This window comes from Epinephelus lanceolatus, chromosome 19 (genome assembly GCF_041903045.1).
Source record: "Epinephelus lanceolatus isolate andai-2023 chromosome 19, ASM4190304v1, whole genome shotgun sequence".
Lineage (NCBI taxonomy): Eukaryota > Metazoa > Chordata > Actinopteri > Perciformes > Serranidae > Epinephelus > Epinephelus lanceolatus.
This window is the reverse complement of record NC_135752.1, coordinates 18,073,498-18,097,649: the sequence shown is the minus strand read 5'-3', so window position 1 is coordinate 18,097,649 and position 24,152 is coordinate 18,073,498. Positions and strand designations below refer to the sequence as shown.

Below are 24,152 nucleotides of genomic sequence, written 5' to 3'. Positions count from 1 at the left end.
GTCATTTGTGTGTCATGTGCTGTATTCACTTCACAGGCACACACAGCCTTCTGCAAATAGGAAGCAGCAGAGGGAATGAAAACACACTTGAACCTTGGGCCGCCGCTCTCACCATCTGCATTTCAGTCCGCTGCACCCCAGATCTCACAGGTCAGGTTTCACAAAGGTCGATCTCCTGTCATTGTGGGAAACAAAGCCTCGTGTGGCAAACAACAAAAGTGGGATGAAGTGGGGCAGTGGATTTAGCTTGTGCTTGTGTGGTACATTGTGATCTGCAGTATGTCTGTCTGCAGCTCTTGCCCATGTGCTCCCAGAGCCTTTCCCTGGGAGTGCAGCCTACTTTTCAGAACACCAGGAATAGCCAGCAGGGTGCTATTAGTGCGTCTAATGTGAGCCAAGCAAAGAGGGAATAAAGAGTACGGAAACCTGCAGATAATTGCGGAGCTAAAGACCTCTGCTTCCCTCACTTAAGCACAAAAAGGCACTCTCTCTCGCACAGAAACAAGCAGACACTCAAGTGTTTGTACACATTATGCCAGTGCTGCGAACATGGACGTGATGTATTTAACGTGCTTGTGGGGCAGTAGAGCATACATTTCTGGGTGGCAGCGTGTCGGATCAAAGATCATCCTAATTTGATAATCTCTAAAGAGCACGTGTCAGTCTTTTAGCAGATTACGTTAAGTGTAGGGGTCGTTGTTTGTAATAAATCAAATGGAGTGCATTGCTAATGGTGTTAGTGCTGGGGAGTTATTAGCAGATACAGTACAGCATCAACTTTAAATACAGAGGTACTCAACTGTGAGAAGTGCCATTAGCACATAAAGAGTTTCAGAGTACACTGGGTAGATAAAGTTCAGACTACAAGATCAGTGTCCAGTCCCTCCAGGATTTCCATGGCTTTTTTGGGGATTGTTGCCTGATTTCACAGCAGCTTTGCTAAGAAATTGCAATGCATGTTGCAATGTTTTCAGGCATTTTTTGCCGTTGTTCTTGTTTTGTTTTTGCAGTGAAATTGCAACTCTGATGAGTTTGTTTTTCATACTACATCAATGTTACTACCAACCCTACATATTTAACCTGATTCACCTTGATTCTTTCAACACTTGCAATAGAGCAGCCTCTGTCGTGGTGATTTCTCTGACCTGTTGTCAATGCATTTCAGCCATTATCCAGATGCGGTAGAAAAGTGTTTGTCAATTAAAGATTTTTGTTTGTGTAATACCACAGCTTACCTCCACTTTCATACAGAACATCAGGGAATTGCTCTGCAGGTCTTTTGCAGTTGGTAAATGTGAATGCAGACATATGTGACACAAATGTTTTGTGTCACATATGTCTGCATCTTTACAACCAGGAAGTGAGTTTGGTGATGTTATGTGGGCTACTGCTATGATTGGTCAAATTTGCAGGAAGTAAAGCTGCCGTGATTGGTGAAAAGGTTGCCCAGAATTCAAGGGTATTAGTTGAAGTTGCTGTAATTGTTGCCATCGAGACATCGCAACATCCTGGAGTATCATTTTTAAATGACATTGCTGTAGAAATAGACTCAAGTGCAAAACTACTTCCCATCTGTGAAAATTAAGAAAACACGTACATAAATATCTTTAAGTGTGGTTTGTGGTTTGGTTGGTATGAGTACTTCCTCTGTGTGGCTGCCTGTATCACACCCATTTTCCTGCCGTTTTTAGTCCGGGTTAAGGGTTTAGAGTTTCACTCGAGGGCGTTTTACTCTACATGTAAATAGTTTTCTCCACTTTGTTTGTACTTAGGTAGCTAATGTTGCAAATGTCTGGTGTTGTAACAATGCAAAGCTCTATGTCTGGAGGTCACAGGCTCGACATAATTGACTCCTTTCAAAGGATAAAGAATGTGCCTGCCTACTTTGAGGGAGGAGTATTATGTGCCCCCCCCCCCCCCCTTCAAGTTGGAGTTGCTGTTGACACCCATTGAGCTAATAAACACACAGGCAGTTTCATTTATGGCTTTATCAGTTCAGTTGCTGGAAGAAACTGCCACTTCAGAAACCTGCACAGCTCTCTCATTTTTATTCAGATATATTGTACATGTATTTTTATTATTATTTTCTACTTTAATGGAGTTTTCTTCTATACTTATGTCCCTTGATTTTAGTGGCTTTTACTATTACTTTCATTTTACTCAATAACAGTGTCAGCACTGCATTTGAGTTTATGAAAATAAGTGACAAGATAAATCACTGCATGATGTAAGCTGGAGTTGTTTTCAGGGCTGACACCAGCTATTGGAAGTAGAGGAATGCCTCGCAAGCAGCCTGCGTAGCAAGAGGGCGGAAAATGTCAACTGTTTGTGTTTGCAATTTCCATTAACACCCACATGGTGGCAGAATAGAAACATACATTTTCCTTAAAGTGACTGTTGCTATGACTTCATTGTCACACCATACCCCTGTGGGCTCAGCTTGTATAAAACCAGACATAAATAATAAAGCGTCTTTCGTCAGGCCATCAAAATATTTTCCAGCCCTTATAAAATACTCGTCCTCACATGCACTGGAAAGACAGAGGCTCTTTTTAACGAACACATGCACAGCTCAAGACCTAATTGCCTTGAGTGAAACCTAAAAATAGCACAATCTAATGAATCTTGCTCTGATGTTATGAGTTTATTTAACAGCAAGAGAGTTTTTTATTTGGGTAATAATGTCCTTCAGGCTGGGAAGTGTGAGCGATTTACAGGGATACTGCGTTAGAGCACCCTGTTGTTTCCAATGAAAGAGAGGCCCTCAGCATCTGGTTTAAGCTGGCTTCGTACAGAACACATACGTTATTGCAATCAATGGATGAGTCATCCCTCCACCAGCGATGCTGTGCGGACGTTTAGGTATTCCTTCGGATTAGATGTGGAATTCATTATGAAATTTGTCCTTTGAGTGTCCTTCGATCGCTTTTTATTTTTTCCCTTACCTTGCCTGAGAGAAAAAAAACACACATAGCTATTTCTAGATGCACAGCATTACATGTGTAGTACATTCATTTTCATAATCACTTTTACTCTCCCGAAACTCACTAACGCTTTCAAAAAAGGCCTCTTGTGACTCTCGGCTACAGTGATCTGCCCCAGCTGAACCTCCCAAACCCAAACACACCCGAATCAATATACTCACAAAGTCACACTCATTCTGATTTTAAAGGAGCTATTCAGCTGCTGCTCCCAACAGCTCATGCAGTCATGTTGTATCATGTGTATATGGGCATGTTTCTACCTTTCCTTTCCTGCGGCAGTTGGAAAAACTCACACCAGACAGCTGACTGTGTTCTCTGTTCAGTTCGGCAGCCGCCCTGTGTGACCACCGTGCATTTACGCATGCATAAATTATCTCTCTCCCACTTCCCTTCTCTCACACACACATGCACACACTGGTGGAGGCTGGGAGTTTTCCAACACCTGTGACTGGCATGAAAGCACCAGTGAAGTGGGCATGAGTTGGCACAGGTGCGGGGGGGGGGGGGGGGGGGGGGTCTTTGAAACGCTTGTGTGGTCGTTCTTTCATCCCCATTCGAGCATAATCATGTACAGTGTTTGTGCTAATCTGCGGTTGTGTGTTCTTCCACCCCCTCTGTGTGTGCACGTTTGAATGATAAGTGTCTAAAACTGGAAGCCTTGTTTCTTAATTTGGGGTGTACATGCTCTCCTGGGGGCTGTGGGTTGGCAGTAGCACAGCTTGCAGTGATTAGGGCCAGCGAGCCCACACTGCTGCGCTGCATTATTAGCGGGCCAGCCAATCCACAGTGGAAATCAAAAGTAGGGACTCAGGAAATGGGTGTTGAGTGAGGTCACATCCCAATGAGGCAGCTCGTGCTCCAGGTCGGGAAAAGCCAGGACACCTACCATGGGATTATGGGAATGCGCAGGATTCTGAATGGGCCCATGGGAACCGAGGGGTTGGTGTATCACCTTGTGTGAGATTTAAGGTGGCGCATGTGCAGCGCGGCACTGTGTGTTTGTGTGAGATGGTTTGAGGAAGGTGACACAGGTGAGGTGGGCGGTCAGGAGGATTTCGGGTGCTGCAGCAGAGGAGTTAGGAGGTCACTGTGCCCTGTTGCCTCGGCCCTGGGTCAGCTCCCTCTCAGCAACCCCTCTAGGCACATGGAGAATGGCGTGATGAAACAGAGGAGTGAGGATTGAGTCTCTCTCCTCCTTCTCTGCCACATTCGCTCAGTCCCTGCCGAGGAACCTGCCAGGGACACATCTACAGGAAAGACTGTTAGAGATATTAGATTGACAAGCGCGACGCTGACACAATCCGAGGATAGGGAGCTTGACATCCGCCTTTTGGAAAAGTTCTGTCCCACCAAACCAGCATACCTGGCTGAAGACTAAAATGTAAACAACACAACATCTATTTTCACCTTTTCTGGCTTTTGTGGGTTTGATTTCTTGTGGATTTACAATTCTGAAGAACATGGTGACTCCCATGCCTTGGATTGTTTGAACTCCGGACTTTGGACTTGGACTTAACACACTTTCTTCCCATGTCTCTTTTTGTCCACCTCCTCTATCCACTTTATCACTCCTTTCATCCTTACTCCCATTTTCCTCCTTGTCCTGCCCCCTTTCCTTCACCTCCCTCTGTATTCATAAATCTTTCACCCTTCCCTCTCTTGCCAACTCTGTCCCTCTTCCTCCTATCTTCCTCTCACCCAGGGCCAAAGACATGAAGAATCGGCTGGCTTTCCTGCGGAGGAGGAATGAATCCCCAGGAAGCAACCCAGCCAGCAAGTTAGACAAATCTATGAAGTCAGTCAAGTAAGTGGCCACTTCCTGACAGCATGGGCATGTGTGGGTGTGTGTGAGACTGTATTCCGGGTCTCGCCACAACTGGCAATGACCTGGCCTTGGAAGGCAGACATGTGGGCAGTAGCTGTGATGGGAGTGTGCTCGTAATGTGTGGCATCAATAAAATGAATGAGAGAATGAACGTGTAACTGTGTCATGTCAGGAGGAGGGATTGTTTGGATTTTTTTAATATATATAGAATGAATCACCAAATCAAATATATTTCACATACATGAAATATCAGATATCAACTAAGGCTCATATTGTTTCCATGCCCTTACTTTGGCGATTGCATTAGATTTCACAGGAAGCTAACACAATGTAAATGTATTTAAGATGAGCAACTTTTTAGTCTTTACTTGAAAACCATTTGGTCCCAAACAGCCACTATCAATGTCCTCTATTAAATTACATTAAAAAATCAATACTTTATATTATTGTATTATCATTTTTCATATAACAGTATGAACGTGGCAGTGCACTTTGCCAAGCAGCTGCTTCAACACAGAAATGCAGTATTTGTACAAACATGTTCTAAAGGCGAGACAAAATAGCAAATTTTGGAAGAAAATACTTTATTTTTTGTTGATGTGATAGAAAATAGATGTCAGCATGTGTGCTCAAACTAAAATCCATCACCACAAGGCACAGAAAAATGTTCAATTTGATTAAATGTACCTGAAATAACATACCAACTTTTTCCTTACTGTGTCTAATGAGGCCTCAGATGTGGATTACAGTGAGTGTAAGCTGAGCTCTGTAAAGAGACATGCTTTACAGCAGTGTACAGAAAGGATGAGAGGCAGCAGGGGGCAGACAGACACTGGTGGGGGGAGGAGGTCTCTAAACCTGTCAACACATCCCCATTGGCCGGCTGGAGCCCCTCCCCTCCCGCCTTCTAAATTGCATTGAGAGGGAATATAAAAGCCTACCCCCACCAGGGTAAAGCAGATAGACTCATGGCTCACAGCGTTGTTGGTTTTCTCAAAGCAAAACCGCATGAGAGGGGAAGATCAGTAGACACAGACTAAAGTGGAAGGAAGCAACGGAAAGGAATTACCCACTTCCACGTTTCCACTCATCTATCCAAGCATAGACAAGTTCCGCGGATGGGTCACACAATGAGAAACCTGGCTGAGATGGGCTTGTTAAAGAATCGCTCTGCTTTCATCTGCAGGCCCACCCCGGAGGAAGCACTGAAATGGGGGGACTCACTTGACAAGCTGCTGACACACAAATGTAAGCAACTTTTAATTCCTTATTTCATTGTTTTTCTCTTTTGTCTCTCATTGTCTCGCTCCTTTACACACATGGGAATCATCTGTCTTTGTTTTCATTTGTGCAATGTATTTAAGTGCAATATTGTTTAAGAAAGTGGGTGAATATAGACGTACAGTGCTTTCATGAGGTGTTGGGGGAGGGTGGTGAGCACAGGAAATATGCATGTACTGATATATGGATTACACACACACACTGCCGCAGTGAACGGGCAGCTTGCAGCAAGTTTCTCTAATCCCAACGGACAGAGTCCATGTGTTACACAGAGAGAAGAAGGGAGACTGAAATCAGGCAAAACGCAAGTGTGTTGCTATTTCTGGTTTCCACAATACATCTTCCACAGTTCAGTCCCAGTCCTTTTTTTAAACCTGATACAAAGCCAACACCACATCTGGTACCTATTCATCTCTGTTGGCCTCTTTATTTCCCCCCCTTCTTAGTTCCTTTCTTCCACCTCTTACCTCACTCCTGCTTACCAGAATGAGCTAAGAGTTGACCGCCTGCATCGGCACTGCTTATCAGCGTGGGTGATTCATGGGAACGGAAAGGTGCAGACGGGAGAAGTGGGTGGACATGGCTTCCTGCTATTCTTTCTTCTAGATGCCTTCTTCCTCAAATCATTAACTGGACTGCAACTTAAAAAGCCCAAAGTGCCACAATTAGTCCTTTTCCCCCACAACACTAAAACAGTCACCTCTTTGTTCATTCACAGCATGGGTAGAAGGGAATGCATGGATGTCATCCTCAAGGGTGGATGATGTCACTTAAAGGATGTTGAGGACCTGAACATGTGCAGGGCTTTTTCATGTCTCACTTTATTCCAACCACATGACTCAAAAGGCCGTCACAGGAGCTATTTTAGGCGCTGAAACTCCAAGAAGCGCTTCAGCTGTGAGGTTGCCATGGCACTCCAGTCAACTCTCCTGTTGTTTATTCTCCCCCTGCTCTCTGCTTTCCCTCAGATGGTCTGGCAGCATTCAGAGCTTTCCTGCGCACAGAGTTCAGCGAGGAGAATCTGGAATTCTGGCTAGCATGTGAGGAATACAAGAAGATCAAGTCGCAGTCCAAGATGGCCTCAAAAGCCAAGAAAATCTTTGCAGAATACATCGCTATCCAGTCGTGTAAAGAGGTGAGTGAGAGTGCACGCAACACATACAGAAGCTGGGAAAAAATGGCACCAAAACAGCCTCCTGCAAAAAATAGAACACATGCATTGTCCCTGCTGTTATTTCTTCAAAATAACAGCTTGATTTTGCACTTCCCTCATGTGTTTTGCTCTTTTCCTCTGCAGGTAAATCTGGATTCGTACACCAGAGATCACACTAAGGACAACCTGCAGAATGTGACACGGTCTTGCTTTGACCTAGCGCAGAGGCGGATATACGGGCTGATGGAGAAGGACTCATACCCCCGCTTCCTGCGCTCAGAACTCTACGTGGACTTAATCAACCAAAAAAAGCCCAGCTCCACTCCGACTTCATCTTCGTCATAAGGGACCAGAAAAAGATCTAAGGAGAAGAGAAAGACGATGACGAGAGAACAAAAAAGGGGCAGACTTGAAAAAAAGTGGGTGGGTGGGATGTGAGGGTCTTTGTTTGCCTTTTTATTTTTTACATTTTTTTGTGTATGTCATCCTGTCCACTATGTTGTGTTTTTGTTGTTATGGTGTGAGAGGACGCGGCAAAGCTATGGCACTGCAAAGGAATGTAGTTTACACAGTTAACAGGTGGATGGATGAGTGAATGGACTGGTGAATGCATGGATGTTACTAAAAAGCCCACGAGTGAGGGCTGGAGCGGGAGCTGGACGCTTGTCTGATCACTGTCTCTCTTTAGTTGTGGTGTCAGTCTTTTGGTAGTGTTTTTAAGTTTTCGTCCAGTTGTACTGGAGAAAAGGAGGGGTTGGTCAGAAAACCCTGCAGACATGAAGACAGTCCGGTACTGTTTTGTCACTTTTTTTCCCTTAATTTCCTTTTTAAATCCCCTCCTTTCCTCCACCATGTTCTCTGTGAAGCCACTTCAAAGCTGTCGGTACGACACAAAGTCCTTTTTCTTTGTGTATTTTCTTTTTTTATTAGCCTCCAATCTGTATGACGGAAGGGGAAAAAAAGATGTCTGAATGAAAGCTAGCGTTGGCTCTGTTTCACGCACATCTCTGTTAAACACCTACACCCTCTAAAAGCTTCTATAGCTTCCACCTCATTCAGTTCATCCCAAGACTGTGGGAAGAGTTCACCAGGGACAAAGACGGAGACAGCGACGGGCAAAGAACACAACACGTATAAATAACGGATGGACTGGAGTTGTGATGAAACACAGACGTGTGTCACTCTCACATTAAAAGACATTTAAAGTCACATTCAAAGCCAGTAATGGAAGAAAAAGACGACTTGCTTCCTGTCTCCAAAGACTGTTTACAACAAGGAATGAAAACTGAAGAAGTAAAAAAATGTTCCGTGCAGTCAAACGACATTTCCTTTAATGTTGTAGCTCATTCTGGACTAATCGAGGAAGCATTCTCAGGACATTGCCATGACAGGTTCCAGCTTGGTTTCTTTTCTGTTTTTCTACACACTCACTGTTTTTATATGCTTTAGGGTTCCAACCTGCACTCCCTAGCTCCACTGAGCAATACACAAGAAGTTGCTCACGTCGTAGTCGCAGGAAAAACAGTTGCTTCATGTTGTTATTTATTTAGATTAACTCGCTGGATGCTTCTACAGACACCTTCACCTCCTCTAAAGCACTCAGCTAAAAGCTCTCACTTTCCTCTTAACCACCAAACAGGTCCAATGCTGTCCTGAACTTTAAGTGCAATATTTTTTTTAATTTTATTTTATTATTATGTTTGGTTTTGTTCATTTATTTGGATAATTTTTAATTTTTATGGGGAAGACGAACGGCTTGAGCTCTGTATTAACTTTATTTGTTAAGAGAAAAAAACAAAACGTAGAGCTATAAGGTTGACTTACAACGTAAACTTTCAAGAACCATAAGTAGTTTAATGAATTTTAAGCAAGCGATTCTAACTGTGTGTTAACCCCCGGCAGCAGGCAGCTGGGGCGCATTATGGTTGTAAATATAATTCTTTAAGAAAACTATGTGATAACACATTAAAAACAAACAAAAAACAAAAAACCCATAGGTCTCTGCTGGTGAATGTGGGACCCAGCTGTATCTATGTAAATATGAGAGACTCAAAACTATAAGATGACATGTATTGTTAAAAAAAAAAAAACGTAGGTGAGCAAGAGCAGGTACAATCTGCTCTTTTCCCTGGTCATACACTGCTTGTAAGGAGTTTTCTGAAATGCATTTTATCATTTTCACTGTTTACAATTCAAAATGCATCTCCTATGATAGCAAGTGAAAACAGTAGAGTACATTTGGTGTCAATGCTAATGATAAATAAACCAACCAACTGATGAAGTAAGATCTGTTGTCTTTGGATTTTTTTCCTATGATGTGCATTTGCTCATGTGTAATGGTCACACATATGCCAAGACCAATGTGCATTCAAGCAGCTGGTGCAGCCACGGAGTCCAGATTTCTCCTTAGTCATCAGTTCAATGTCCACACTGTTTAATATATTCAGCGTCATACTTACCTTTGGCCATGTTATCAAGCTAGTTTTCTGCATCTGTCAAGTAATTGTCCCTTAGTCAGTCACTCTACAGCAGGAAACGATACTTTAAAATGAAAGCTCTGTGCCAGAAATTCACTGTACCTCAAAATGAAGTGTGTTTTATACAAACGACACATTTGCAAGTCTCTTGCAGTCAATGAGAATGGATACGTGACCCACTTTTGGGCCGCGACCCACCAGTTGGGAACCACTGGCTTAAAGGAATAGTTTGATATTTCGGCAGTTGTGCTTGTTGACTGTCTTGCAGAGAGATGAAAAGAACTCATGAGTGCGAACTAAATATGAATCCACTGCTAGCAGCCACAGTCGTGTTTGTAAACACAACAATCAAACATGGCCCCTCCTCACACTGTTTGTGTACACTGCAAACTGCTATTTTAGGAAAGTTACATTGGTCATAATGGAAAAAAAACAATACTAAACTACTGCCAGCACCTACCTGTCTGACAGAAAACAGGTCAACTCTGCGTCATTCGTCATCCTCTCCTTCAGTGCTTGCGAGTGAAAGCGAAGGCCAAACCCAGATTCACTCTTGATTTGGAGCAAGCCTAGTCCAGTTGGTGTCCTTGTGATTTGCATTTCTTCAGCACTATGTCCACAATTATCTAGCTTCCTCTTGGAATGTCTGCTGCTACTCTATGGTCACTATCTTTTTATTAGTCTTTTGTAAAGTTATTGGTCAGGGGCCACACACCCAGATAGTCTGGAACACAGCAAAATGAGAAGAAAATACAGGCAAAGGGCAGGGTCTTTGCAGACAGATAGATTGCCACTTACTTGTAGTGGGTCATTAGGGATGATTGAGAGGGATTACTTTTTATGTTAACATTTTGTTTGTGTATTTAATACAAAAACTGTGCCGTTTTGTGCTAGGTCTTTGACTTCAAGGTGATAAGACTCCAATAAAACCACAACCTGAGGCTTTTACACTGTAGTTTTTGTACAGACTACACAAAGATATTACATGTTAACTACTGAGCTTTGGAGGTGCTGGCAGGCCGCACCTTGTAAAGCCTTGGACAGAGCCAGGCTAGCTGTTTCCCTCTGCTTTCAGTCATTATGTGAAGCTAATCGTCCGCTAGCTTTGTACTGAGCTTCTAACTCTCGTCGAGAAAACAAATAAGCTTATTTCCCAAAATATCAAACTATTTCTTTGAGTAACTGAACACTAAAAACCACATTACATAAAGATTCTGGTTTCCAAGGTACAATACCTTGGATCTAATTTTCGTATTTTCAGCCATCGTCCCTGTTGGTAATGATAACATCATACTCACCAATTGGAGCATGGCGACGACACTAAAAATAGACCTGACAGCTAAAACAAGATTAGTCAGATGAATATAGTTATAGTTTAGTTATAGTTATCTTAGATACATTTGGGGCTTAGCATGTAAACAATTTGTGCTTCCTTTTAGTTTTACTCACAAATAACAGGGCTGTTGGCTTGTTTCCAACATGTCTGATCGTCTGCAAGCTTCTGTTTCTTGTCCCATCACACTTTATCTGAGTAGTGTCTGTTTCCAGATCCCACTTATCAGAGAAATGGTGGCCAAAATTAGCTCCCATGCAGCCTGAAAAAGATGATTGTGTTTTCATACTTTCATACTTGTGTTTTCTTCATACTGTTCTCAACACTCCCAAATCGTTGGGACTCGGAGTAGTGTTGAGATGGTGACGCAGGACATCACGACTGATCCCAGCTGTCTTGTTGCTCTGAAAGAAAGGCCAGTGACACAGGGTCGAGTGTTGGCCGGGTTGGGTTGGGATGAGGGGAAACAGTGGAAGTTGTCTGTGTGTGTGTGGTGTGTGTGTGTGTGTGTGTGTGGTGTGTGTTTGTCTGTGTTTTTGGGGGTTGATAAGTCTGAAGTGGTGTTGGAAACAGTAGTAACAGCGTCTAATCCTCTTTACCAGCTGCCATCTGTTTTGACAGACACAGCTTCTTTTTCCCCAAAAGGAATTGTCATCAACCTTTTCTATCGCCTGTCCCGGCCTGTTTCCTCTCCGTCTCGCTCCCTGTTGACTGCCTCTTTGTCTTCAGAACCCACGCTTGTATTTTTTCATGCTCATCCTTAATGCCATACAATGGAGGTCCTGCTCTTGAGCTGGATTCCTTTACCAAATCCCTTTGTTCAAGTTTCCTTCCTCTCTGTCATCTGTGTAAACCACATTATAGTGCCTGTCATTGTTTTTAAATTCAGCTGTCCCAAAACCCGCCAGCCCGCATTTCCTGCTCAGATATCTTGTGTCCTGCTATACCAAATATGGCCGTCAATGTTTTCTCCACTGTGACAGTCTCTTATCTGACTTTCTTGTCACGTTAAAATTTGTCACCAGGATATGCAGTGTTACTATTTTTATTTACAGCACTTTTTTAATGTTGTGTAACATTATAGAGATACCCGTGTCTTGTTTGCCGGGCTACAGGGAAATAAGCTTCCAATCCCTTTTATCTTTATTGCTTTGCCAGCTCAGCAGCACTCACAGTACACTTGCCATGTCATTAAAAATAAAAACTAAAGTTGCAGTTCATAAAAATACCACTTCACATGCTACGGACTAGAAACTTTAAGTATTAGTTTGTCATTTTGGGAAATAAGCTTATTTGCTTTCTTGCTGTGATGCTTGGTATTAGATGAGAAGATTACTCACAGAGAAAGCTACCTTTAGCTTAGCTAAACATAAAGACTTGAAGCGAAGGTGTAGCTACACCGCCTAGCCGAGAAGTAGTTGCGGCTAGTAACTCCCTATAAAACAGATTATTCAAATAGTATAAAGTGTTATTAGTGAGTGTTATAGGTGCTGTTAAGCTCTTGAACTCTGGACAAAACCAGGCTAACTGTCTCCCCCTGTTTCCAGTCTTCATGATAACCTAAGCTAAGCTAATCACCTGCTGGTTTAGCTTCACATTTAGCTTACAGATATGACAGTGGTATTGATCTTCTCAAAGAAAGCAAATAAGCATATTTCTAAAATGTTCAACAGTTCATTTCAGTGTCAGCTAAGGTGGTAAAACTTTTAGAAAACATTTCAAAATCTGGAGCAGAAAAATACTTTAATATGCTACAAAGATGTTTCGCCTGTCTAGGACAGTGGTTCCCAACTGGTGGATCGTGGTCCGAAAGTGGGTTGCGGGTCCATTCTGAATGAACCGCAAGTGACTTGCAAACATGTCAAGTTTGTAAAAAACCACACTTTTTTGAAGTATTTGAATTTCTGGCACATAGTTTTTATTTTGAAGTGCCGTTTCCTGCTGTAAAACGAGTGAGAGAATGGAGAGCTATATGTCAGAGACAGCAAACTAGCTTGACAACATGGCCAAACGCAAGAATGATCCTGACTATATTAAACTGTGTGGACCTTGAACTAATGACTAAGGAAAAATCTGGACCCCGTGGATCTAGGACCACCCCTGATTTTGGCAAAGGGTCAACAATTAGCATTTCTAAATTTGTCTTCAAGGACAACAGGCCATTTTAAAGGTATACAACACAGGATTTTCCTAAAAAAAATTTCTAGACTCATTTAAAAGTAATCCCTCTTAGTCATCACTCATGACCCACTAAAAGTGTGTGGCAGTGTGTTTATCAGAGACTCTGCCCTCCGTCTTGATTTTCTGATTTCCTTTTTATTTTGCTGTGTTCTGGGTGTTCCTGGACACAGCATGGAGACGGGGCTTCATAAAAAGGTAGCAACCAGGTGCCAGACCATACATAGCATGCATCCAAGAGGAAGCTACAGACACAATGCAGAAAAAAACGTAAATACAGCATGCAAAACATCAAGCGGGAAAAGCCGGTTCCAGAACAACAGTGAATCTGGAGCAAGCCTTAACTTTTGCTGGTGATACTAATTACAAACAGTAGCCAACAATTCCCACATAGCATTTCCATTATATGTGGATGGATTTTGCAACTTTATTTAATAGCAAAATACTGAATAAGATCATTGCTACATCATCCTTGGATTAAAATTCTTTGGGTTTTTTTCACCTTGTGAATTTTGTGTCATGAAGGGAAAGTACCACATATACATTTTCAAGAATGTACAGAGTTGTACAAGGGCTTACTCAATAAAGAAATGTCATTATATCAGGATTATTAAACAATCCCGCATTTGTACGCCTCTATCAGATGACTTCATATAAATAACTATCTCTAAAGCAAACTGTGTATTAGAGATTGGTTCTTAGCACCATGAACCCAGAGGACCTGTAAAAACGCAGTCATGCTGAATTCACTGGGGCTTCCCCTCTTGTCTCTCATCTATTTGTGCAGCAGTCAAGGGGCTTAAGCCTCTATTAATCCTTAATTCTCAGATCAGCCTATCCTTTCAACTCTTGGCAGGTTTACAAAAGAAACATCATGTCCCTTCCAGCTACCCTCGCTGACTCAGTGGACACCTCAACCCTGTCTGGCATGGAGGGACTTGTTGTCTGCTCTGCTGTATGTACAGACGCTTATGTTCACACTAGTAACCAGAGTCTCTTCCACATGGTTTAACACAATATGCCACAGACAAAAAAAAGTATCACTTTCATTGGAGAGTCTTCCTTATATGTATTATGTGCTACATTCATCATATTGTATCTTCTGACCTGCTACATGAGGTGATGTCTTCATTAACACCAAGAGATGTTTATGTTCTTGCACCCTGGTAACGGTACCATCTGTTGATTCACAGGTACATGTTCCCAGATTTGATTCAGTCTGGCACAAGGGAATCAAATGTGTCGAAGCAGCTATGAGGGCCTGAATGCCCTGAACTCACCTTAATCGCATGTGGCACTACCTGCCTACCTCATACACAGCTGCAGCACCTGTCCAGTTTTTCGTACTGGTATCGTATCGTTTCGTATAGCTCAGTAGCTTTAGCGGATGTCGCTGTTGCTGCTCATAGACAGGGACAGGGACAGACGCAGGAAGGGAGACTGGAAGGAAACAAAATGTAATAGTCTGCTCTATCCCAAAGGTCTAATCACAAAAGGTCAGTATTATATATAGATGGCCTTTATACAGATAGATAAGCATTATACAAGGATTGCTGATGTTTTGCAAAATCCTGGACATGGAGGTCTTCACAGGAATAGGTCAAAAATATGTTTATCCGTTTTCTTGCCAAGAGTTTGATGAAAATATATATTCGGATCTCATGAGAGCGGTTTCAATATTTTCATCTAACTCTCTGGCAAATATGTGTCTTTCCCAAAATGTCTAACTTTTCCTTCAAAGATCTATGACTGCATGTTTTAGCCTATAACCACAAAATGTGTACACTTCATAGAACTGCTGGGGTTTTTTTCTCTGTTGGAACAGGAACAGTATTCCACACAGTGAAACTTTAATTGGGTTTGTCCTTTAATTCACAAGTATGTTGTCATTGTGAAGTGATAGGGAGGGAGAGCTGACAATGACAAACATGATCACGTCATAGCTGATAGCTGGTATCTGATGTCTCAGCATAGATACCTATCCTCTCACATCAATCACAGCAAACCCATATCTTTAACCGTATATCTAAACAAACCCATTTCTAACTTTGATGATAACCTTAACAAATCACAAGGTGCTCTGCATTTCTCTAACAGTGAGTTGGGATGTATGTATGCACGTATGTGGTTTGTCTCTCTGAGTACTGTTTATAAGCATGAGTGGGTGTAAAAACCTGAGGATAAAACTCCTCCATTCATTCTTGAAACATGAGAAATTTTAGCCGAGATTCAGGCAGACACAGCTGGACTGAGAGGAAGCAGCTGCGGACCTCAGAATTAGACACGCTCAACCCACACAAATAACGTTGTAGCTATCTGATTTGTGTTACATGAAAAACATACAGTGTAAGTGTCAGACGAAGCCTAATTTGCAGCATTTAATTAAAGGAATGGTTTGACATTTTGGGGAATATTTACGTTTTGCAGAGAGTTAGATGAAGAGATGGATGTCATTGTCAGTTCTTACCACTAAATATGAAGCTACACAGGCAACATGTTCTCACTCCCATCTTGTCAAATATCGCCATTTGGTCAGTGGACTTTCACGTCTACATATGATGCGTTAGGTATCCTCCTGCATCTGTTGTTGATGTTCCAAAGTATAGTGTTTGTTCCCATCCACCACCCCCTACACCCACCCTGTAGTGACTTTCCAGCTCCTTAATAATGCTGTTATCAGGCGACGTTTCAAACCAATGCCATCTGGCGGCGTTATACACTGACGCCGCCTGGCAGCACATAACACCACCACAAAAGGATCCCTTTTTGCATCGGTATCTGATACCACATTCATTGACCATGTGGCGATATGTGACGACTTTGGTATGAGAACATGTTGACACAGGCTGTTCTCGTGCACTGTTCAAACATACACCCACAAAAAGCAATGTACCGCAATTTGCACTTTCTCCCAGACTGGTGTTCGGACACCATGTGAAAGCAAGTGAACTTTGAGTTATCTTAAGACACGTCATCATGTCATCATCACATGTTTCTTTTTCCTAAACCTAACCCAGGTAAGTTTACATTAAGTGAGAAACATAATTCGTGGGGTGCTAATTCATAAGATATCATATGAACAGTTGTTCACAATCGATAAAGCATTTCTGTATGAAGATATGCTGAGCTACAACCTGCATCCGGTTAGCCTGGTTTAGCATGAAGACTGGAAACGGTGGAGAGCTGTCCAAAAGTCCACCTGTTGTGGCTCACTTATTAGCACATTAAACTCTTTGGTTAATCCATACAACAAGAAGACTACAAGGTGTCTCTGCCAAGCTTCCCTGCACATAACCCCTGTAAATCAAAAAATAGATTGGTAGAGGTTAGGGTTGGGAACGATTAACCGATACGACCGGATATCCGGTTTGACAAGCAAGAGATACGGCTACGTCGGTAGCAGCCTCCTCAGTCGATACGAATCAGCCATGAATCCTTAGATGAATCGATTGTAGAGTCATGGATTCGGGTATCGTGAGACTAGCAATCGGTTGACTGGCTTTAACAGTTTGCATGCTCCGTAGCAACCGGCATTACTGACAACAATAATGGATGTAAACATCAGCGCCAGCTTGACCGGTGGAGATGAGGAACAGAAGCTAATGCTGGTTGGATAAACCAGGGAGCGGCCAAGCCGCAACAGAAACTAAAGGCGAATCCTGCTGGTTGTGGGTTGAACGTGGGGTCACAGACACAGACAGAAATACGTATTCCTGTCAAATACGGCGGGGCATGATAATGGCTTACCGGCGACCGTCAAGCCCGGCTCCAGGTCCAAGAAGTCTTCGTCGGTGTTATGACTGCCCAGAAATACCAGGTGAGCCCTGGCAGCACACAGGTATGTGACGTGTCAGAGGAGAAACGAGCAGTTCACATTTCCACAAACTTCACCGCACTTTAGGGACTGTTCTTTACTTGTCAGGGGAGGAGGATGGCTGGTTGATTTTGATTTTATTTATTTATTTTATTTTGATCCCCCCTATGTTCATCACTCATTGATGCTGTTTTTGAAGTATGAATAAGTCAATAAGTAATTTATTCCATTGAAATATCATTGATGTATTATAGAAAAGTGATTTATCTTTTTATAAATGACAAACACAGAGTGTAGCAAACACAGAGAAATAGTCTGACATGCTGTCAGTGATAAGCTGCTAGTCATCACAGTCCATGATATCAACTAATAACAGGAGATGTCAGATTCTACCCCTACATTGCATGTTATTATTTTATTCTGCTTTATGTTTATATTGTACAGCGTTATGATAAACTTTATTCCAGACTCAAGTCCATATAAGATACATACAAAAACACAGACAATACCATAAAACACTTAAATTTTACTTAAAGTTCACTTCACTTAAAGTTTAAAACTTCTTCTCATTTTTATATTGATCCCATCCAACAAAATGATGTTCATTCAGCAAGACTTTTTTTGGTCCTGTCTAAAAATAAATACATTTGACATGTGATTTTGTTGTTGTTTGACTTTTTATTCTATTTTTGCCAGTGCCAACAGCAACAATGCTTGGGGATGTGGTCTTTTACAAATTTGAAAATACTGTAAGAATGTCACTTTCATAGAATTGGCTTCTTTATTTTATAATGTATGATTAATGTCTACATCAACAAATGTTAACCATAGAATTGTATCGAATCGTATCGTTCCTACACTGTATCGAATTGTATCGTATTCATTCAGTATTAAAAATATATCGTTTTTGAATCGTATCGTAACCCGTGTATCTAGATACATATCGAATCGTCTATCACAGAGAGATTCCCAACCCTAGTAGAGGTGCAGGTAGGCGTATTTTGTTACCTGTTGTCCTGTGTTTCCAGTCTTTATGCTAAGCTAACTGTCTGTAGCTTCATATTTAGCAGACAGTCGTGAGAGTGTTATTAGTCTTCTCATCAAAATCTCCACAAGAAAACAAATAAAAACTGTTGAACTATTTGTTAAAAAAAGCACTCACAGACATTATTGTGTAGAAGTCCTTCTGTGAACTTGACTGTTCTGAAGTCGAGAGCTGTAGTTGTGTGCAGCACAATGCAATTTTAGTGTCAAGGCCTGTCAGATTGCTTCCTCCTGCGACCCAACAGTTCCTCCACATAACTGCTGGTTCTGTTAAACTCCTCAGCTAATATCTTCCAACCATCAATTACATTACACAACAGTTTCTCTCTGGAAACCAACATCTTAAAGGAATATGTTGTCTCCTCCTAAGTCATTTTAAAGTCCCATATAGTCACTTCTGCTGCTCCTGAAGGTCAGGGACAATCACACTGTATGGTTCCTCTACAATGTCACAGCATGTCATCAACACCAGGCAGCAGTTTATATCAACCTGTAGAGGCTGAACTGTAAGTAACCTTCTGCAAGGTCAGCCAGCACTGGAATGCGTTATGCAAGTGAAGCATCAGGTATAAGAGAGCATCTGGTGTGTGATGGATATTTCCACTTTCATGTTTCATTTCATTTCACGAGGTTTGCTGACACTTCAGACTGAGACATGATAATGGTATAAGAGGATATTCCTGTTTTTTGGATTGTGTTTTCCTATAACTACAGTGTCCGTTAGCATCTCCATCCTGTCTGAGGGAAGATATAATTATTTTTATGTCATTAAGCTACATTGAGTCATTGTTTTGACCTTTGAGATATTAAAAACTACACTTTCTGATTTACCTATACACATTATGTCTCAAGTCAGTCAACACCTATCAATACCCAACCTCACCTTCTCTGTATTACACCCATATCCTGCTACAGTGCATCAAAATTCAGTTTTCCATTGTGCCCCACATGCTAGCACGTTTTTAGTCTCTTTCACTGAGCTGTTTTGACAGTAACCCCGCTGCATGTTCCACCAACAGGAGAAAAGACAGGTGGGTTCTTCCACTTTACATGATGAATGTTTTAAGTACAGTAGGCTTAAACAATGTACTTGACTAATAGGATTGTAATCAACCAAAATCCACTGACCTCATCAGATTACTCTACTAGAAAATAAAATCCTACAGTATCACAGCAGTGTTGTTTCCTAAACCTGCTTCTCTATTAAAATAAGGACAACTCAGGCTTTTTATATGGATTATGGATTTTTTGCATCCATAATTATGTCAGTATGGGGCTATTAATGTCGGGTGGTTTCATTAATTTTTCATTAATTCCCTGAAATGCTGTCAGCTATCTCTTTATCCTTTAGGCAAACTGCTGTATATTAACTAATTAATGCATGGAAATAGGGAGGCCTCAGACTGCTGGTTGTAGAAGTGGAATGTTCTTATACTTAAAGGTTTCATATGTATGTTTTTACATGTATTAATCATGTTTTACTGCCAAAGGGTGAATGGATAGTTACGTGACTTAAAAGCTCAGACCTTCCCCAACTTTCTCTGCTGGACTGATTTCTATTTAAAGAACTTGGGACGAATTTTAAGGAAAATTCAAAAGGATAAGATGTTACTCGTGCTCCAATGTGCCTTACCGCTCTTCAGCTCCACTACAGCACCAACAGTGGGCAACGGTGAGCGTCCACACACGCTGTGTTTCCATTACATACATTTTGCAGTGGTGGCTTAGAGACATACCTTCAGTTAGGGCTGTCGCAACTCCAATGCAACACTGACTTGTCTGTTCAGTCTCCGAGCTGCCGTTAGCTCTCCTCCTGGTGAAATAGTCTCAGAGCAGTGGGGAGTGACGCAGAGGGACCACAGGATCAGGCTCAAACTAGCTAATTCTTGTCTTGTTCTTGTTCTTTTATCCCTGTTGCCATTGACAAGCTTAATTTATTATGTGTATCTGGATTAGGTAGTTTTTAGATTGTATACCTTGATTATTCATTTCTTATTTATTTATCTTATCAATGTATTTTACCTTTGCACAGTATTTAATTGACTTGATGATGCATTAACTGTTTCAGTTTCTAGATGAGTGTGGTAGGAGTTTCTTTATTTTTGCTGGAGCTGGGGAATTTTTGCAATTTCTCGTTTATTTCTGATATTGTCCGAGATAATAATTAAGTTGAAATTTAAGCATCTGTGGTCTGATGAACAGTAAATTCATCAAATTCAGTGCCTTATTAAAATAAAATATAGAAAAAGTACAGATGGTAATATTATTCTATATTATTGTAATTTATTTTCCAGCATTCTATAAACATGATGTCGGCCTATCACGTTCAGTCTCATGTTTGTCACTTCTGTTGTAGCCGATGCCCAGGTGCTCACTTGTGTCCACACAGTGCGAGCATGAGCAACATGATGCTGATTGCAGTTCACTCAAAGTCCAAATGTGTTCCCAGGTATTTTTAGCCATTCTAGTTGGCACTCAGGTCGACAACATTGGTTCAGACTGACATATATCAACAAATATTGAGCGGCTTGCCATAAAATTGGGTTGACCTCCAGAAGATGAAGCTCACTGACTTCGGTAATCTATTGACCCCTTATATCAAGCACCATCATTGGTAAAGATGTCAGCCTTTCCAATCCTTTTGTTTGTCTGGCAGTATGGATTTCTTTACAGTGAGCATTACAGTCTCACAGAGCTGCTGGCATGACTACAGACTCTTACGTCTGCTATTCTACTGGATCATAAGATCACGAGAATGCACTCACAAAAACCCTGTTTTGTTGTTCACTAAACCCAAAGCCAAACCAATGTATTTGATTTGCCAGCTAAGCTAATTTAACACAATCTGCATCTGTGATTTCTGGGACCTTTTTTTCTGTATGTGAAGTGTTCCAGACTTCTCTGTGTAGCTTCCTAACTGGCAGCTACAGACGTGCACTCTCTGCCAGTTATGACAGTGTTTCCTCCTCCTGTGCTTTCCACTGTCGATTGTTTGCCTTGAGTTACGTTAATGAGCAAACTGCCATTAGTGAGTGTACGTGTCACTGAAAGTGGGGAAGTGAAACAACGGAAGTGAATCAAGCTCATGATGTCACACACAAACCTAATAGTACACTGTTCCAAGATCTTGTTTGACTCATGGTTTCATTTCACGTGTTTGATCACAGATATGATAAAGGAGCCAGCGCAGAGGCAGGCAGAATAATCACTGTAGTGGAGGAAGAAACTGATTTCTATAGGGGGCCACCATCCAGTGAGAACACCCACACAGAGAAATAATGTTAATACAGTATTTCATTTCCTCCTCCTGCTGTTACAAGCACAAGAAGTTCCACAGAAAACATGTTTTGCTGACTTTATTTTTATCTGGCCACACAAAGCTCACACAGATCTTGTGACATGTGAAATCATTTAACTAAATATAAACTGAACAGAGGCACACTTTCCCTTTTATATGGAAAAAATGTTGTCCTCGAGGCTCAGTGGAGATAAAAAAAAAAAATGGAAAAAATGAGAGGCATAATCGCAGGAATGATGGTCCATGACTGTGAAAAGATGATGCTCTCACACATCATTTCATGTGACCATGAACTTGGTTGGAGCTGAGCGCTGTCTCCCCTGCATATCTCTGAGCACTGAAGCAAAGAAAACAACGAATGTGTAATTTTCTCCTCAGTTAGCTGATTTCATGCATTGAAAATAGAAACAACGCCTCATCACCTGAGTCATCTAGTGGGAGCAATCGTGAATGCACACGTTCTTTACATTTAAACACACGCCATTAATAATGCCACAAACCCTTTGGAAGCTCAGGCTTCGAAATCAGTTCTTGGAAGACTTGTTGAAAGTAAAAATAAAGGCTGATGCTTGTGCCAGAAAACAGATTAAGGGTTGTGTGGCGGATGTGATGTGACACTGATGTTTTGCAGCTCCAATTCTATAATCACAGGATATGGAAATAAGACTTTATGCATGGAAACCTCAAGAGAAGACAGGAAAGACAGTATAAATTGATATTCTCCATCCATCTCTCTTTTCTCTTTCTTTTGCCCTGATTGCCGGATACACAACGGATCTGGAGCTCTTGACGCTATGGATAAACAGTGAGACTCTCAAGACTAGAGAGCAGAAAACAAAGGGGACATGTGAGACACATAACTTGTCTGGTTAACACCCATCCAGCTGTGATGTGACTAAACTACAGCCACCTCTGATCTGTACACTGTATCATTTGACCCAGCTCTGTCTACCACTGTACAATATCAGCAGTGCCAGGACACCTCTTAACCTTGCCAGATAAGGTCAAACTACTCATCTATCCTCTGCTGCCATGTGGCTCTGGATTATCTTAAAGCCACGGCTTGGAACATACAGAGAGGCCGGGACAGAATCAAGGGAAGCTCGAATCAGAAGGATTTGAGTGGTCTGGATAGAAGCTGTAAGACATGGAAATACTGAATGTGAGTTTCAGTTTCTCAAGTATATTTAGCTCCTGCTTTAATTCATGATCAAACGGGAGTGGAAAGTGTTGAATGGAAACTTGAACACATATTATGTTCTGTTATTGTGGCCTACATAAGCCCACAAACCGGCTAAAACAAAAAACTGAAAAAAGCTGCCCTTATATGGAGCAACGTGTAGATTCAGACTTAATACTAAGTCCTTGAAGCAACTCAGAATAGCTGACCATCAGCCGACCGTTCTGTGGAGCACTCTGGTTGAACACCTTTATTTGGTCAGTGGCTGCTACTGCACAGCAATTTGAAAACACACCACGTACCATTTCAACCTTCACCTATATGTTTTATTGTTTTAATCTCATTGATTTTATCATGCAACATGAAGGTGTTCCTATATTTATCACAGCCTGGGTCCTTCATTTCTAGTTTAGCCATCATGTCATCATGCCATCATCAGTAATAATACAGGCTGTTTGTATGCATGCCTCCAATAAGTAATGCACCACAATCCATGTATAACACACACATAATCATAGGACAGTAATTTGTGTATAACCCACGAACTCAGGAATGCTGTGATCACATGACCAACAGACAGGCGTAAGGATGGTAGAAGTATAAAGAGCAAACCTCTGCATTAGCAAGCAGGTTGGGGTTGTAGACAGGTCAAACAAACACAGGACTTTCCCACAGGAGACCAGTGTTCAAGACTGTGTGGAACCAAGTGAAATTTAAGTTATTTGAATATACATCGTCACCATGTTGCTTTTCCTAAGCCTATCCTATGTATCTTTATAACTCGGTCTTACTCTGAAGCTGTCGCAGTCCAGCACTTGGGCTTTGACTTGCAGTGTCAGACACCAGTGAAAAAAGCCGTCCTTTGAAAGTTTATTCTCACTGCCGCGATGTGGAAAGGCGGAACGGATTTGCGGAATATTCGTGCAGCGCTTTTCCGCATTTAAACCATACACACAGGCGCGGTACGGACGCGGTGCGGAATTTCGCATTGTTGTGTTCCAAGTCTGCGCAGTGTGAACATGTGTGGGTAAACATGGACGAGAGTAGCAGCAGCAGCAGCAGCAGCAGCGAGCTAGCAAGCACTTACCACTCTCACCGCAGCCAACAAGCTGGACAATGGACTGCCAGACGCGTTTATTTTGAAAGAGACTGTATGTAAACTATGTATTTCCTGTGAAAACGGAAGTGTATCTTGCAATCGACAATCCATGTAACAGCCATACCTTGCCATAACGTGTCCCAGAACAACCAACGCACCCAGGGTACCTTGCACATCGTATCTGGACATGAAAAGTCCATGACCAAACTGTCATGATCCTGGGTTTGTTGATATATTGTTATCCTATGGACTTTGTTTTCTGTTTGTGTTCCTTGTTTCATGTTATTCATTCATGTTTAATGTGCTTCCTGTTTAATTTCATAGATTCTCTCCTCATGTATCGTGTCTGGTTTTACTTCCTGTCTTTGTGTGTTTTCCCTCCTATTTTCTGTCACACCTGTCTTGTTAGTCCTTCCCTGTTCCCAGAGTCTTCCCTTCACACCTGTTCTGTATTAGTCTTGTCTGCTCCACCCTAATTTTCCCCAC

At 41.8% G+C, this 24,152-nt stretch overlaps 1 protein-coding gene across 9 annotated transcripts in view; it reads left to right on the top strand.

Moving 5' to 3' along the window:
- The window catches only part of rgs3a (regulator of G protein signaling 3a), a 205,048-nt gene extending 195,520 nt beyond the window's left edge, over positions 1-9,528 (top strand). For 8 of the 9 annotated variants that reach the window (XM_033646286.2, XM_033646289.2, XM_033646288.2 and 5 more), the window contains 4 exons: positions 4,687-4,788; positions 5,996-6,057; positions 7,059-7,225; positions 7,388-9,528. In XM_033646286.2, coding sequence (XP_033502177.1) covers positions 4,687-4,788; positions 5,996-6,057; positions 7,059-7,225; positions 7,388-7,588 — 532 coding nt within the window. In that variant the 3' untranslated portion in view covers positions 7,589-9,528. Of the gene's footprint in view, positions 1-3,773; positions 4,366-4,686; positions 4,789-5,995; positions 6,058-7,058; positions 7,226-7,387 lie in introns of those variants that run through there. The other variant, XM_033646295.2, reaches the window with a different exon arrangement.
- The last annotated feature ends 14,624 nt before the right edge of the window (positions 9,529-24,152 follow it).